The sequence below is a fragment of the Brassica rapa genome, chromosome A04, assembly GCF_000309985.2.
Source record: "Brassica rapa cultivar Chiifu-401-42 chromosome A04, CAAS_Brap_v3.01, whole genome shotgun sequence".
NCBI classification, from domain to species: Eukaryota; Viridiplantae; Streptophyta; class Magnoliopsida; order Brassicales; family Brassicaceae; genus Brassica; species Brassica rapa.
This window is the reverse complement of record NC_024798.2, coordinates 6,045,391-6,062,936: the sequence shown is the minus strand read 5'-3', so window position 1 is coordinate 6,062,936 and position 17,546 is coordinate 6,045,391. Positions and strand designations below refer to the sequence as shown.

The 17,546-nt window shown below is 36.5% G+C and overlaps 3 protein-coding genes across 6 annotated transcripts; 2 read left to right on the top strand and 1 right to left on the bottom strand.

Moving 5' to 3' along the window:
- Positions 1-4,631: 4,631 nt before the first annotated feature.
- Positions 4,632-5,900, top strand: LOC103863683. The gene is made up of 2 exons (XM_033289302.1): positions 4,632-5,235; positions 5,512-5,900. Exons 1-2 carry the CDS (start codon positions 4,632-4,634, stop codon positions 5,898-5,900), a joined length of 993 nt encoding a protein of 330 aa, XP_033145193.1.
- A 4,142-nt stretch (positions 5,901-10,042) lies between these two features.
- On the top strand, positions 10,043-11,151 carry LOC103863625. Its single transcript, XM_009141371.3, is given in 3 exon segments — positions 10,043-10,395; positions 10,397-10,653; positions 10,738-11,151. Coding segments are annotated over 3 exon segments (633 nt in total). The 5' UTR covers positions 10,043-10,291; the 3' UTR covers positions 11,010-11,151.
- A 255-nt stretch (positions 11,152-11,406) lies between these two features.
- LOC103863624 lies at positions 11,407-16,860 on the bottom strand. Of its 4 annotated transcripts, none has more exons than XM_018658603.2 (18): positions 16,444-16,857; positions 16,312-16,370; positions 16,143-16,224; positions 15,995-16,062; positions 15,692-15,764; positions 15,492-15,573; positions 15,133-15,197; positions 13,973-14,926; positions 13,814-13,876; positions 13,681-13,727; positions 13,541-13,586; positions 13,391-13,470; positions 13,167-13,280; positions 12,993-13,074; positions 12,766-12,879; positions 12,459-12,536; positions 11,898-12,023; positions 11,407-11,734 (listed from the first exon to the last, which is right to left on the bottom strand). In XM_018658603.2, the coding sequence occupies exons 1-18, from the start codon at positions 16,732-16,734 to the stop codon at positions 11,672-11,674; spliced, it is 2,487 nt and encodes an 828-aa protein (XP_018514119.1). In that variant the 5' UTR covers positions 16,735-16,857; the 3' UTR covers positions 11,407-11,671. The 4 variants fall into 4 exon arrangements, with proteins under 4 accessions (XP_018514119.1, XP_009139618.2, XP_033146602.1 ...); XM_009141370.3 differs by having other exon boundaries at positions 12,459-12,539; positions 16,444-16,734; XM_033290711.1 differs by lacking the exon at positions 11,407-11,734 and having other exon boundaries at positions 11,997-12,109; positions 12,459-12,539; positions 16,444-16,860.
- Positions 16,861-17,546: the final 686 nt, after the last annotated feature.

The window sequence follows — 17,546 nt, the reverse complement described above, 5'->3', positions numbered from 1 at the left end:
ATTCGTAATATTGCGGGCATGCTATTACGATCTGCAATATTTTCAATTTTTTCCCCGTTTTATTCCAGTGTTCTTAAAACCTGACCAACCTGCTAGTCGAACCGGGTTCGACCATGAACCAGTTACATAATTGGAATAGGTCTAATAATTGGTTCGACCATGAACCGGTTACGTAGCCATATTAGCTCTCAGAGGTATTAAACTGATAAAAACTATTAAAGGTATCAAAAATTTCTAAATCATTCATATAAACATAAAACTAGTTTATATTTATAATGTTTTATGTTTTAAATTTTTTTATATTTTAATTATGTATCCTATTTACTAACATTATTTTTAAATTTATACACTAAAAATATATTAAATCAGGTTTGACCCGGTCAAACCATATTGAACTGTGACAAAAAAAAATTCCAGTTCAGTTTGCGGTCCAGTTTTAAAAACACTGGCTTATTCTATTTTCTATATTGGTTTATGGTGATTCGTAATTTCTTACTGTGAAGCTTTTTGAGGCCAATTGATGTGTATTTGTAACTTTCCATAGAAACAAAAGAGGTGGACATATTGGTTATGCAGATATTGTGGACACTTATACGATCGGATCAATTTGGTGAAAGCTCAAGGTTAGAACAAAAAATGAGTCTCTTCAAACTTAAAAAGATCATTACTTTTTTAATATGTATTCTTGGAATTATCAATGATTTGGTAGCAAACAAGCTCTAATATTTTTAGATTAAAAGACCTATATATTACTCAAATTATAAATAGTCTGAAAATCTATATTGAAATAAAATAACCAACATATAAAAGATTTCCATGAAACTTATAGCAACTAATGAGTCTACAATTGCGCATTGTTCTTTAGATATGTATAAAATCTTAAAGTCTTGGGATCTTTTTCTTAGAGTTACCAATTCCTCTAGTCTGTTGAGAAACTTGACCATGTCTTGCATTCTTCAATCATCGAAATCAAATCCTTGCAGTCTAGTCCAAAATTCTGACCAGATTGAATATAGTACCATATTTCCATTGCCCAAACAAATGTAAAGATGACACTCGCTGTTGGAGGCATGTTTCATCCTACTCCACACCCGGTCCGAGAACCCGCTCCAGTATCATTAAGTCCCAGAAGAAGCTAATGGGCCCACGAAGGTTCGAGGCCCATCCCAAGTTCGAGAGACGGGCCACGCCAAGCTAGCATATTCAAACCAAATCATAACGGAGGTCAAGGAATTAAAGACGATCATAAAAACACCATACACTCGCCGGGGATCACGTCGCAGTTATGATCCACTTGGTGCACACCTATAAAAAGAGAACAACAAAGAAGAAGAAGGGGATCCGATTATTTGATAGCATACTTATAGTATGAGTACCTTTTAGATATCATATGTATTTTATAGCTGTATTCCAATCGTATTAATCAAATATACATCTTTCATATGTAATCCCCTAAACATTATTCGAGAAGTGATTTGCTTAGGTCAATCACCTAATGAGAGTGAAATGAGTCTGTTTCTAGAAAAATGAATGTTAGGCTATATTCTCTAAGTTCACTCATGAAAACAAAAAATATTTCAGGGCCACAATGAACACAATAGAGAACTAAGTTTTACGAGAAAACAAAGTTGCATTACGCATGTTGTCTCGGCATAAATAAAACAACGAGTGGTTAAAGACATCATGTACACCTCCTCGTAAAGTAAACCCGACATATATTAAGTACGAGTGGTACAAGGCTTAAAACTACCACCAACTCAAACACAGTAAATGTTTCGCAAATACACTCGAAAACTATCTAGTCAGTAGAATAAGTCTAGTCAGTACAGTCTATAGAGTATATCGAGTCAACCGAGTCTTCGTATGCTTCGATTCATTTATATTTTTGTGGAGGATTGTTGGATCAGTTAATCAAGTTTAATGGGCTTTATAATTAATTGGGAGTGCGTGAATTGAAATGGGCATATGTGCTAAAGGGGAAAGCCTTTTGGCTTTAATGAATGAGTGTTAACAATCCTTAGTCGGGGAAAATAAGCAAGATGGAGTTCTTTATATATGTATGAGACCATGTTGTTGTTCAAAGGATGCATGGGAGGATACAGGATCCTCCACGCGCACGCGCCTCGGTCTGAAGAGGAGCTGGGTGTTGTTGAAAGACCATAAGTCCAATAAGATTCTATTTGGGCAAAGTTTTGGTTAACATTTTTTCTGCCAAACCGAGATTTAAACCTTATGGTTTGTGTTTTGTTTTTTTCGTATTAAATTTGGAAAAACCAATATTCTAAAAATCCTACAAAAAATACTATCAGATCTCTCGGCCAACGATCTCTCCTTCTCTCCACGTCGAGCAACGTTTCTGAGTCTCACGCCGCATGCCTTCCTCTGTGGAGATAAGAGCTCTCTCGTGTGCCTTTATAAACAAAGTAGTCTTCTTCCTCATTCCTTATGTTTTAAAAGAAAAAAAATCTCCAGAGTATGTCGCGAGTGTGTTTCGTAGTATTATTAGTTAGGAGGGGCTGGTTCACAAGTACCGCATGACATTCTACCAATGGTTTTATCATGAGATTCATATTCGCTATGATCCGTTACACTTGTGGATTGAATATAAAAATTTAAGGAAAGATATATCATATCTCGACTCCACGGTCACGTTTATGAAAATATTTTTTTTTTCATCTTTCATTTGTCTATTTCCTTACTATCTTTTTTATTTAATCGCCTGTTTTAATTCGGTTTTTCGGCTTCTACAGCTTCATGCTCCATACCCATATTAACCGCAAAAAGGAATCCAAGAAAATATCTGATCCGGAACTGTTTCAGATAGATTATCTATGTTGCCTTGCAAATTCGAGGTCAATAAGTTGTTGGTCATTGATTATGTTTCAAACCCGTGTTATAAATTGGTATATATGTCATATGAATGAGATTTTGGAATTAATAAAAATATTATTTTCTTATAAAAATTTGAAAAAGAAACGGACTAAGACCATCCGCATTAGCGGTTTATAAGAGGTTCGTGGGCTCGAAATCTTAGGCCCGCTGGTTTAAAAAAAAAAGAAAAATTCGATAAGTTTGATGAAACGGGCCTTGCGCATGAACCCGTAAGGGGCGGATGTTGCCACGCGGCGTACGCTGGTTGGTCAAGCGTTCCGCGTTGACGAGGAGGAAAGTCGGGCCACTCCTTGTTTCTTCTCATTTTCCCCTTTCTCTGAAAAAACTAGGGTTTCACCGTGAGAGGCGACTTATCGTGCGACGACGATTCCCGGCGTTTTTCTCGACGTAATCGACGACGACCTCTTCTCTCCACCAGCGTAGGTGAGTACCTTGTAGGTTTATAGCTTTATTGGGTCGATTTTGGGGTGGGAAGCAATTATTCGATTTTGAAAAAAATTTTGGGGTTTCGAGTTAGGGATCTAAATCGACATATGGGTTTCGATCAAGGGTTGTAAATCGTGATTGTTTTTTGTTTTAGGGTTCTTTTTTCAGAGATTTGAAATCCAATTAGGGTTTCGTTTTATGGGTGAGTGATGGGTTTATAAATTGAGTGATGGGTTTCGTTTTATGGGTTAAATGGAGTGATGGGTTTAGGGTTGCAGAGCTGCTAAACGCAAAGCTGCTAAACGCAAGAAGCCAAATGAAGCAGCTTATGATCATATACATACCATCCTAGCTGAGAAAAATACCATTTCCAGACAAAAGATCCTTGATCGTTTGCTAGCCAAAAACATAGACACACTTTCTGATAATGAAGTGGCTCTCAAGAATAAACTCATCTCTGAAATGCTTTGATGTCTATTGTGTGTATTTTCTTGCTTTGCTTGAGTAGTTGATGTGTATTTCCTTGCTTTGCTTTACTGATTATGTTATCTTTTCTTTTGCAGGTCACGGGTTGGAGGTGACAGTGTTGCAGGTCACGGGTTGGAAGTTTAGGTTGTTGCAGGTCACGGGTTATGTTTCTTTCTACACTGCAGGTCAATCATGTACTATGTCTATGTATTTTGCTATTGTTGTAACTCTGAACTTGATTCACGGATGTACTGAACTTGATTCACGGATGTACTATGTTGTAACTCTATGTCTCTCTATTTAAATGATGTCTCTACTCTCTGCTTTTTAATCAAAGTTATCTTCTATTTCTTCTCTTGCTTTTGTTTCTCTTCACGAACATTCAACAACATACAACAAACTACAACAACTAAATTCAACTACAAAAACATACAACAAACTACAACGTAAAGGCCAATGACCTGGCTTGTGGCAATGGAAGCAATCACCAGTTCGCATGGCTAACCAAGGAGTGAAGTCCGTGACCAACAAACACACATACAAGAGCAATTACCTTCAACAACAAACAAGAGCAACTACCTTCAAGATTGGTAAGAAAATATGGTTGTAGAAAATTAGAAAGAATTTTAGTTAAAATAAAATATGGATGAAGTAAAAAAATAGGATTCTTTTAAAAATATGGTTTATGAAAATTATAAAGAATTTTAGTTAAAATAAAATATGAAAGAAGTTAAAAATAGGATTCTTTAAATAATATGGTTTATGAAAATTAGAAAGAATTTTAGTTAAAATAAAATATTAAATTACAAATCCCCTTTTGTCATGTTAGGAAGAAAACATCAACAATGTCATCCTCATCAAGTGATGAAGTTGATGAAGCTATAGAAGAAATGGTCGACGAAGTAGTTGATAATTACATCGACTCAATAGTTGAGGTCCAACGCAACAAGCCGAAAAGACGTGCTTATATCGACAGAGATCGGGAACAAGGACACAATCAACTATGGAACGATTATTTCAAGGAAAATCCTACATACCCACCGGAAATGTTTAGGAGGCGTTTTCGAATGAACAAGCCATTGTTCCTTCGCATTGTCGAACGTATAAGTAATGAAGTTCCATACTTTCAGCAAAGACGAAATGCTCACGGGAGGAACGGGCTTTCTGCACTTCAAAAGTGTACGGCAGCTATACGTATGCTGGCATATGGTCAATCGGGAGATACATATGACGAATATCTCCGACTTGGTGACAGTACATCACGTTTGTGTTTGGCAAATTTCACTGATGCAATAATACAATTGTTTGGAAATGAGTATCTACGAAAACCTACAGCCGAGGATCTTCAACGCTTACTCAATGTTGGAGAGGTACGGGGGTTTCCGGGGATGATAGGCAGCATCGACTGCATGCATTGGGAGTGGAAAAACTGCCCAACGGCTTGGAAAGGTCAGTTCACACGTGGTTCAGGAAAGCCGACAATTGTCTTAGAAGCCGTGGCATCACAAGATCTTTGGATATGGCACGCATTTTTCGGCTTACCAGGTACCCTCAACGATATCAATGTTCTTGATCGGTCCCCTGTTTTTGATGACATCTTACATGGTCGAGCACCAAAAGTTAAGTTCAAGGTCAACAACCACACTTATCGTATGGCCTACTATCTTACTGACGGAATTTATCCAAACTGGTCAACATTTATCCAATCCATCCCACTTCCTCAAGGTCCTAAAGCCGAGAAATTTGCAGAAAAGCAAGAATCCGCCAGAAAAGATGTCGAACGGGCTTTTGGAGTATTGCAATCGAGGTTTGCAATTGTTAAAAACCCAGCTCTACAATGGGACAAGGAGAAGATAGGAAAGATCATGAGAACTTGTGTCATATTGCATAATATGATAGTAGAGAACGAACGACACGGATACGCTCAAATTGATACTTCTGAGTTCGAGTCCGGAGAATCAAGCAGAACTTCGAGAGTGACAAGGAGAGAAAGTATTCATGTCGGTGATATGTTAGGCATGCGCAGAGAAGTTCGAGATCCAGAGAAGCATGCTCGTTTGAAAGCTGATTTAATGGAAAATATATGGCAAAAGTTCGGTGATGAAAATGAATAAGCTTTGTATGTTATTGAATTTCTTGATTTATGTAATCTACTCTTTATGTATTGAATATAAAATTTAAAAATATTTATAATATTTTTTAATATTTAAATCATGTATTCTGAATTTTTAGAAATTTTTAAAAAATAAATTATTTATTATTATTTTATTCCTATGAACTCCTTCTTGAGGTTCACCAATGCAGAAAACAACAAATACAGGTTCATAACTATTCATGGACCCATTAAAAAATATTAAAAAATCTTTGTGAACCCCAAAAGGGGGTTCACTAATGCTCATGCTCTAACCGAACTAACCAAAACGGTTCAATAGAGCCCGCAGCTCTAAATGATCAGCTTTGAAAAACGTTATCATTTATATTCTACCCTTGAGTCCGACATTGATGAGCTCATAGGTTGGTCCAAGTAATTTTTGTTAGGGAATAGTGTTTTTTTTTTTTTTTTTTAACTTCTGGAATTCATTAGAAATCGAAAAGAGGAACAGAGAACTCATAGAGCCCAAACCACAAAGGCACTCTAAAATTCTGAAAAACAACCCTTGCCTAAAACAGAGACAGTACAAAGACCAGCTCACACCACAGAACAGAGGACACATTAGAGGAGACGATTTCATTGACAAAGAATTTAAAAAGCCACGAGGGGTGTCCAGTAGCCACATAGGATTGCATTCTTCCTTCCTTGGTATCACTTTGAGCAATGATTGCTGCTCCTTTATTTTCCTCCAAAAGAAGGAGTAAAAAAGAAGGAGGGAATAGTGTTTTATTTTAAAAAGAGATTTTTTTAATATTTACTTTTTTAAAAAAATTCATCGCAAACTGAGCTTAAACTTTTGGAATACAACGGGATTTGAATAAAATCCGTATAATCTTAACTGCCCGACTACACTGCAACCAGATATCATACACATACATTACTTAACAGCTCCGGACCCAACACAAAGAAGGATACACATCCAAGCATCCAAGCCGCTTATCATAATCACGGACCCGACTTCTGTGTCCCTGGCTGGTTTGTTTAACTGGGAGGGGAGAATAAAGTCTTCACTTTCTCCTCGTCATCACATCCTAAACCATCACTTGAGCTCGAGCTTACCAAATATGGATTTGAGCTAGAAGCTGCTACGTTGACTTGAGACTCCAACTTGCACAAAAAAATAGGAAGCAACTCCACTAATAAGATCAACAAACCATCTTGGTGCTGGGATGAGTCTTTCCAAACAATAGGAGTCACCAATGAACACCCAGAGCCGGAGACAAACCCCGAACCTCCATTGCCAAGGCTTAATGCTATTCTTGAGAACCGAGGAACAGATCTTAAAATACGACTTTAAACCAATTCACTAGTGACAACGGAAAAGAAGCAAGCAAAGAAGAACGGGAGCCAAACACCATATACAAAATTCTCATTTCCACAATGGCATAAAACCAATGCAGCCTCTGGTATAGAGGGGTGGAAGAGAAGAAGGACAAAGAACTTCAAAGACACCATGGCCATACACGACCCAGAAATCAATCAACACCAAACAACAAAGATTAAAAACTGCACACACCACTAAGTAAAGGGACCTTCGGTGCACACTTAACTGGAGCAAGAAAGGCCGCTGTCTCCAAACCCCTAGGAACAAACCGCGACAAAACTCCTCCAAAACTCTGCTCAGAACACGAGACCAAATCTCCAAGCCTGTCAAACTAAAGGACGAGGACAACATCAACCCGCAAACACTGCAGAACAAAAAAGAGATACCCTACCCACCATTTGCTGCTAAAAGAGGAATAGATCTGAAAACGAAAATATATCTGAGCTACCAAACTCCAAAAAGCCAACTCCTCTCCACCACACCCCGTTATCTCGCCGGAACTCCACACCAGAACACTCAACACCGAAGCTACAACCTCTCGAGCAGCGCAACAGAAAGGTGGTGAAAACAAAAGGCCAAAAAAACAAGCATATCGATGGGCTAGAGGAGAGTGGAAAGAAGAAAGGATCAAAGGAGAAGGAATTGAGGTGCTTCCAACACCGGCGAGGCTATGCCGGCGCCCGAGCACAATGGGCTTGCCAAAATTATTTTAGAGAGAGAAAATGTTTTTTCAGAGATTGACATATTCAAATATTGTTCAAAGACAATATGCCAATAGAGCTAGTAATTTTACTCAAAATCCGCGGGTCCCACCCGGTTTGACCCACTGCGGGGCGGGAGCAGATCTAGCGATTTGGAAAATTTGAGTTATGGGTGTAGGTTCAACTTATTTTAAGCGGGGCGGATGCGGATCGATCAAAATTGATTATCAGGTACAACGAACTCGCAAATTTTATTTAAAGAACTTTTTTTTTAAATAATATAATTTTGTAAAATTATAAAAAATTATAAATATTCTATTATTCTAATTATAAATATATAATTATATTATTTTTAAAAATAATTAATATATAATTAAAATATATATTTTATTATATTTAATAACATCTGCGGGTTCCATGGGTTACTGACAAATTTTGACGGGACAAATGCTGATATAATATTTTCAGGTCGAATATTTTAAAAACAAATTCCAATCGGCAGGTTGGTGGGTCAAGCGCAGCAGGTTGACCTGCAAACCGAGCCTTATATGTTAATAGTTGAATTCTATTTATTTATTGAGAAATACTATGATATATTTATTGGTCAAGTATCAAGAATGTAAGATTAAGGTTCTGAATGGTAAAAGCATATCAAGCGGATCATGCAGGAGAGCTGCAAATCAAGCAGATAATACAGACAAATCAAGTAGATCAAATAATTATTACAGTTTTGAATGATAAAAACAACTCAAATGAAATAAATTATATGTTTAAATGAAAATTACTATAAAATATATCAAAACACATAATATAGAAATATAATACATAAACAACAATAAAACTTGCACTAAAACCATGTTACTGCAATTTTGAAATAAAAATATGAAAACATTAAAATTTAATGAAATATATATATATATATATATATATATATATATATCTTCCACTAGTATATATATATTTAAATTATATTACTATATTTTGCATAATGCATATTATAAATAAATTCACATTATAGAAATTTAATAATTTAAATAAACATAAAGTTATATGACGAAAATAGAAAGATAAATATATAATCAATGATAGTTTTATATTGTTAAAGTTTTAAGTAAAATATAATGAAAATATTGCATTTATAAAAATAAATAAATATATTTTAATATTAAATATTTGTAACAAAATCATTTATTGGTAAGAAGAACAGATCAATACCACCAAATATTAGCGTATGATATCTTCTTGCAGATTTTCCATTTTTTCTAAAAAAAAATAAAAAAAAATGAATTGCATGCAGATTTTTAGCTAAATGCATTTTAAACAGAAAAATAATGAATGGTAATTTTAATGCGGAAAAACTTCATGTGCAGAATAACTGCATTTCTACTGCTATCCTATTCGGAACCTATAAAATAGAAGCACTGAGACTAAACGGCAAATTAAAAGATAAGTTCACGTGAAGAGAAGAACACATTGATCTGATTGATGTTAGAGCCTAGTATTTCACTTTATAGCTAGCTATCTATTCAAACTCTACGCTATTGAATGTAATTAGACTTTTTGTCTCATTTGTTTTGTCTTTTCCCTCTATTCATTTATCGACTATCTTACCACAAATGCAAGTTATACTCATCATATTAATCACAAATTGTCCATAGTAAGATCAAAACCAGTTGAGTTTTAACGAATTCATGATGAAGCAAGTCTAGTCTTCCGTAAGAATAAACCTATAGGCTATAACGACCATTTAAACAAAAAATATAGAGAAACCTATACAAAAACGAAATGTGGAGTGATAAATTCTGAAATTAAAAAAAAAAGGAGTAAAGAGGGATGGGTCCATGTTTATTGTGCATGTGACAAACAAACAAAGCCCACGCCATTAATGAGAAGTTGAAGAGAAATTTTTATGCTTTTTCAACTTCAATTCTTTCTCTCTTGTTTCCTATTCTGTATTCTGTCCGGATTTTGCCCATAACTTCTGTCTTTCTTATTTCTGTTTCCACAATGGTCTAGTTACAGCCCACGTGAGAATCATTACCATGAAGTGTTTTTATTAGTTTTGTTATTAGACATTCCAATAACATCAATGTACTGTGTCAGGATAAGTGTAGCTTAATGATAGTATAATATAAGATGCTTTTGGGACCTCATTATATAAATAATGATAACCTGTGAGATACACGCTGCAGCCGCAATGTGGAACTTCTTCACTCACAAATAATCATTTCTCTTCACTGAATGTAGATGTACCCTCTCTTCAAATAAATAAAAACACAACACATTTAGAAGAACAGAGAGATAAAAGAGAAAAAGAAGATCTAATCCATGGGTGGCTCCACAAGCAAGCAAAAGAGAGACACTGCTAGGAGAAGCATCAAGGGGAGATCAAATGAAGAGAGGAGGAGACCAACAAGAAGAGAGCTGGATGAGAGAGAGAGTCATTTCGGCTCTGAAGATGGCTGAGACAGAGTGGAGGAAAGAGAGGAAGAATCTGAGAGAAGAGGTGAAGAAGCTGAGGCAAAAGATGCAAGAGAAAGAAGAAGCAAAGGCGAAACAAAACGAGTGGGAATGGGTCGTGGAACAGATGTGCTTAGAGAGAGCTGTGAGGGAAGAAGCTGTGGAGAGGTGGAAACAACTCTATTTCGCTATTAAGACTGAGCTTGATGATCTGATCCACACAACATATGGTAAAAATTTGCAAACTAGTCTCAAATTTTAGCTTTTGGTTTCGGTCTTTGAGAAATAAAAAAGTAATGAGTTGATAGTTGTAGGAGAGACACTGCGACAGAAACCGCATGAAGGAGGAGCAAAGAACACAGTGCAAGAACTCAGGAAGGAAGTTAAAGTTAGAGAAGAAACCATTGAGACACTCAAAGGAAGAATAGCTTTGATGGAGAAACAAAGACATGGGAAGGAAAGAGAGATCGATTTGCTGAGACAGAGTCTACGAATCCTCGGCAGTAGCAGCGGGAAGAACAAGGCACCTTCATCTGCTCCCAAAAATCTGCCGACATTCAAAACAAAATTCATCGCATGTAAATAACATTTACTTTAGTCATATATTAAATCACTTCCCCACAGGGATTGCTGAATAGGTAGTAGACTCAGTAAGGTTCAAGACACTGTAAGCCATTTATTTCTATATATACTTCACAAGTAATATATATGAAGCATCGAGAAAACCATTCTTGTTCCCTTTTGATATCGTGTAAAAACCACGGTTAATGATCAAAAAAAAAAAGAACACGTTAATGATCAGATACTAAGATTCGCCGTCTCATTATGGATGCAAAACTAGTTCAATTACTTCCTTGAATTGATTTACTCCAGTTTCAGTTCTAGACTAAACTAGGGTATTTTTCTGACTTAGAGCAAGAGGAACTAAGAACTGCATAAAACTCGCGAAGTTCCTGCATGGTTTCCCTGAGCATTGACATCTATACACTTCAAATATTTTGATAACTTCCAACCATTCTTGTTCCCTTTTGATATCTTGTATATGTTTATGTTTTTCAAGACTGAACCGAGGGTCGCTCCAAAATAATTACATTTTGGTACACAGTATTATTTACTTTGTAATCAAATGAGAAAACAATGCAACCCAGTGGATGCTCATCTCTTGTAAAATGGTATACAGTGTGAATCCGATGAAGCTGGAGCGAGCAATTAGATGCTCTCATATTGGCCATAGCTCTCTCCCATTGATCATATACTAGTCTTTTCAACTCCTTCCAGATCTTCAACATTTTTGTAATATAATTTCACACTCTAGAAAGATTGCCAACAAAAAAAAAATTATTCCAATAAGTTACGAAATGATCCACCTAAAATCGGCTTTGCAATGTTTAAATGCTACTTTCCTGTGAGAGATTGAATCATTAACAACTTTGGAGCTATACTTATCGTAAGTAAAAGTGCACCAATAACATACCTCTAACAGAGTGACGTAATAGAAATCTTCCATATGCTGCATAAGGGCACTCCCATCACGAATTGCGTTGAATAGTTTGATTTCAGTTTGAAGTATCTGCTCAACGAGTTCCTTCTCACCTTTCATCTGAAAGATAGCATGCACCAATTTTAAATCCAAGATTACTAGTAATCCTCTCCACATCTTCCGAAGTATCTCATATGTAGAAACTTCTAAACCGCAAAAGAGTAATAGGTAAATAAGTTTTGATTTCGTATATGGATAAACGTGTATGCCACACGTGCATATGAAGCCAACACAACAAAATAGCTGCTAGCAGCGTAAACATAGGATTATAGGACGATAGTAAGAGCAGCTCCTAGGAAGTAAAAGTCAGTTTAAAGAACTCTTATCCCTGCTTTGTATTCAATTATTAGCTATGGAAAACAAGTAACCCCAATAACAAACATATGCAGACAGCATATATGAGACATAGAAACAGGAAAAACAAAACGTAAAACGATGAAAACTAATTAAAATTAGTGAGTAAACCAAAATAAAAATAGGGTTTGGAGGACTTACAAATCTACTAACAAGAATATCAGGTGTCGCTTCCCCTATCACCTCACCATGATAACCATCTTTCTGAAAATCCGTGTTCTGCTGCAACATTATGTTACTCATCAGCAAACTTTTGATTATTAATCACATTATACTGTGGAGAAGAATCATATTATATAACTTAAACCGCTCATAAAGAATAAATGGTTTGTCACATTCAAAGAAACGTTATGCATATTTCGCAGGTTACACACTATACTTACCCAAGACAGAGACAATCAAATGAAAAAAAAAAAACTAAGAAATAATGATCAAAGGGTTCGCTTACCACTTCTCCAGCGGCGAGATAAACAGGATGAGCAACATGACAATAACCCATTAAGCGAGGAACTGTGGGAATTATGTCTCTGTGGTTTACGACTCTCCAGCTGTCTTTTACTTTCTGCAGAAATTACAGATTGCAAAACATATAAACCAATGAGAATTTTTATGACGATGTGCCCATCTCACTCCACACTTGTCAATAACAATTTGTCACGTTAGAAGAGACATGACCTGGTTGTAAACATCAGCGAATTTTTTGTTGCCAACTCTTGGAGATCCAAAATTGTACATAGTTACAGTGATTGCTCCACGTCTAACAAACATACAAAAATCATGTTACTAAAATTCCCAACAAGCTGCTTGTTGTCAGGGGATGTAGGGGAAGGGAGTTCTCATCATACTTACTTAGCTAATTGGCTTGATGCAAGTTCAATAGCCAAGAGTGTAGCTAATGCCCCACCCAAGCTATGGCCAGTCACATAAACATGCCATTTATCTTCACGCTCAGCAACATCATCTCTGCCAATGGGAAGAGAGAGCATATGCGTCAGAAAATATAATCTAAAGACGTAATGACCAACCACTATATTGTACCGTCCTCAGCAAATAGGTGAATAACAAGCACATACATGTAGCCAATTGCCAGTTTGAGCAGCGATATTATCCTTATCCGTACTGAATCGTATGCACTCAGAAATCCACTATGGACCTGCCAAATCCATAGCAGCATTAAGGAATAGCTCAGTAAAGGGTGCACAACGCCAGAGTTTACAACATACCTGTACTTCTTCTTTGAAATCCCCACCAATTCGTTCAGGATTTAGACTGCAACATAAATTGAAAATGTTGAGCGAGAGATGAATAATAGCTTGTAGAAACTTCAAATATGCATAGAAGCTGAAGAAAAGATGGCACTAACCCAACAGGAACTAGCATCAAGTCAGTCTGCAAATCTTTCCACTTCGTCTAACAAAATATGAAACACTGAGGCGCATAACTCCAACAAGAAAAATAAACCACTTAATACTGAGAAGATATAGATAAATACATACCTGTTCAGTTCCTCGGAAAGCTATAACTACTCTTTTCCTCCTTGCGTCACGCCAAATCGCCACCTGCAGATTGTGAATTAGTCTATCAGTTTCTAATATGAACTTGTTTTCCAGGAAAGGATTTATCATCAGTTAGTCAACGAGAAGAAGAGTTTTTACTTGAGAGTCAGTGATGTCGTTGTCTAGGAAACATAGCTTTTCAAATTCAGATTTGATAAAGCTTGGATGCCCCAAGGCAGTGGCAAGCATTGCCCATGCCTCCATCGCACTTTCTGCGCTAGAAAAGAGTGTTTTCATTTCCTCGGCGTTCTTTTCATCCTCTCCGTCAACATTCACTAGACCAGAGAGTTTCTCATTCTTAGAGAAATTGTCTCTTCCACCGGAACCACCGTTTTTTTCTGAGACCTTCTCTGTACCAAGACCGTTCTTGCTTAATTGAGGCACTACCGCTTTTAAAACCATCAAAGCACCAAAGACATTATCAGCCTGCTTAAGCAATTCTTGTGTTGCATTCTTCATGTCTGCAATGGAAGACTTGGGTGCATTAGTAGCAAGCTGACCACCTTCCTTCTCATCATCAACTTCTCGAGTATCAGCAGTGGCAAGCCCTGATTCAATGTAACCAGCTTCTGCAGTTTTTCTTGATTGTAGACCAAATTTTTCCAGTATTTCCATCCCATCTAACTTCAGTTTCTTAGGTGATCGAAGACCAAGTTTCTGCACGATGTTTTGACTAACTATGTCAGGGAAGCTATCCCATAAATTACTTTCTGACCGAATGCTACCACTTTCATCGCTGCTCCCATCATCATCACCTTCTTTATCTTCACCACTGCGTTTTGTATCCAATGAATCCTCTGAGCTAGAGTTTTTGTCATCTTCGGAACCATCCGTATTGTTGTTTCGAAGTTCAGTGTTGTTAAGAGGAGTATCATTGACTGACTTTAACTGTCCAAAGGCGTACTCTACAAATTGACGCGCTGGAATGGCATCAGAGTCAACAAGATTGCTCAAAACTGACTCAATTTCGTTTCTTTTAAGGAATTCTGAAATAAACGGTAACTTCCACCACTTCTTTTCATCTTCAATCTCCTCAAATCCCTTGTATCTAATCTGAATTTATTTTAAAATACGGTCAGTAAAAATGCCAAAGTAGTAGAGATACTAACATTTTGGGTTTAGCATACACAAACATGTGAATCTACGGAACATAAGAAAGAGGTGCAATTTACATAAGTGAATCATTCGTCTCAGGGAACCTCAGTCATTGTATACTTTCAGCCAACAAAGTAATAATGTAAGATTCATAAGAAACTAACCTCCAGTTGAACTTTCCCACCACCTCCAATGCCGTCTAATTCTACAAGCACCTCGTGCAAGTTTCCTTAGCAAAAGAGAAAAGAACAAGTATAAATTTTGAGACTGAAGTTGCAAGTAAGACGCGCAGAACGTTCATCAGATATATCACTGATCCACAGATGATTCCTCTAATCTTAATAACCGCCAAAACCTCGCCAAGTGTCTCGTAAGCTTACTAATTTGCTAGTGTATAGTGTTCTCGAGGAGAACTTTGGATTCGTATTAAAAAGAAGTATACCCAACAAAAACAGACCTATCTCCCCTAAATGCTTAAAAGTAACTCAGAAATTATGTAATAAACGTGTGAACCACAACTCACCATCACAAATGCAGTCCAGGTCGACTTCGGAGTTCCCCATCCGTTTATGTGGGGTGACAAGATTTGCATCCCAAGCAGCGATCTGACGCTCATCGAATAACATAATAGTTGACTATGTTTAAAACTCAAAACTTCAATAATACTTTGACTAGCTACTTTCAGAATTGACCAGGGCCAGGCCACACAAACAAATATTGTACCTGTATCTTTTTTGCAGGAGGAGGCAGCTTGATATTTAAAACAAAGTCTTCGTTCCATTTGGGCTCTTTTGTCCTGTCAATAAAGTTCAACACGTATACAAGTAACTAAGGTCTGCCTATTTAACATCCAATAAGCAATAAACATATGAAACTCAAACATCAAAAGCTAAATTTTGATTAAGAAGCAACATAACCAAAATCAAAACTGAACAGAACACTTGTATTATGATAAAGCTAGCTAGAAACAAAAAGAACATAACCATCCAAGTCGAGAAGCAGAAATGAAAATTGCAAGAAACTTGCCCCCATTTGGTTTTGCTTTTAGCAACCTGACCATCCAAGTCCATCACCACGTACGGATCACTCGTTCCCTGAAACCGAAACCAATAAGAAGAATAATTAAGCCAAAATTTTAAAAAGAAGATGAAGTGTTGAAGAAAAAAACACAAACCCATGGATCCAAAGCAGGAAAATCAAATCCTCTTTTGAGTTTAATAAATAACTGCCCATCGTATACTTGTCTTACAAATGACCTGAAGCAAAGCCAAAGTATAATAATAATAACAATCTAAGCTCTTTCATCATCTAGTTGGCAACAAATGAAAAGAGTGACGACATACTCTGAGAGGTAGAGAGTATTACAGCCAGCTGCATTAACCTCACGTTTCCCGACGTTTTCCTGAGAAAAAATCAAACAATCAAAACAGGAAGATTCTCCCAGCCAGAAGAAGAGTGAGTGATAATGAAGTTACCGGAGGTGTAGCGTAGGACTCGAAAGCGAAACCGGCGAGGATGACGGCGAGGTTGATGTCGAACGGAGGCCGTTCAGGTTCGTGGTTCTCTGATAAAGAAGTTTCTTCGAGACTTGATTGCTTCGTCGTCTCGGATTGGGCGAAGCAAGTGAAGGAACTAGCGTTGGCTTTGGTTATGAAGCTTTCTCGGAAGCTGATTTTCCCGAGAAAGGGGCACGTGCGGGGAGTGAAGCGGAGATGAAGACGCCGGTGTTGTGGAGGGAGGCAGCAGTGTAGTTGCAGAGAACTCATGGGTGATCTGATCAATCAAAACGAGAGAAGAAGAAGAAGAAAAATGTATTCTTGTTTCTTCTGGAGATTTCTGTGGGAGCCCAGTGTCCTCTTGTCTAAAGCGATAACGGACTCCTTTTCTCTTGACTGTGAAATTATATATTTTACACACGCTTGCAAAATATTAATAATAAGGTAACTAAAAGAGGATTAATTTGTTGATTTTTTTTTTATTTTCGCGCTGAATTTGTTAAAGAGTTATTTTCATCCCAGAGCAGTTTTAAGTTTCTTATTACAGTATAGGGCAGTTAGTGCTCCTAGAGCAGTTTTTTACAACTATAAGCTAACTACATTTATTTTTCTAACTAAATGGATCCCACAGTTTTTAATTTTATTTTTCTTCTCTCTCTTTCAATTATTCACTCCAAACTCAATCAAATTTAAATAGACATATATATATTAAACTATATACAAACTGTATGACTAAAATGAATTAGAAAATATTTTAAAACTCATAAAAATAGTGAGATATCAATAATGAAAAAAAAAAGCGTACAAAAAGAAAGCTTGTACTTGTGTACAACACTAGCGGATTTTGATGTTGTTTGGTAGTTGTACACAAAAAAAAATTGTAAGAGTGTACACAAAAAGTTGTTAGAATATGACCAAATATATTTGAAGTTTTAAATATGATATTGTATGAAGAACTCTTGTATGAAATCATGGTGCAATTTGGTTGAATTTAAGAGTTTAAAGAACATATGTAACTGTACACATGTAGTTTAAAGAACATTTGCAAATGGACACATGTTCAGTTTGAAGTTAATGTACAC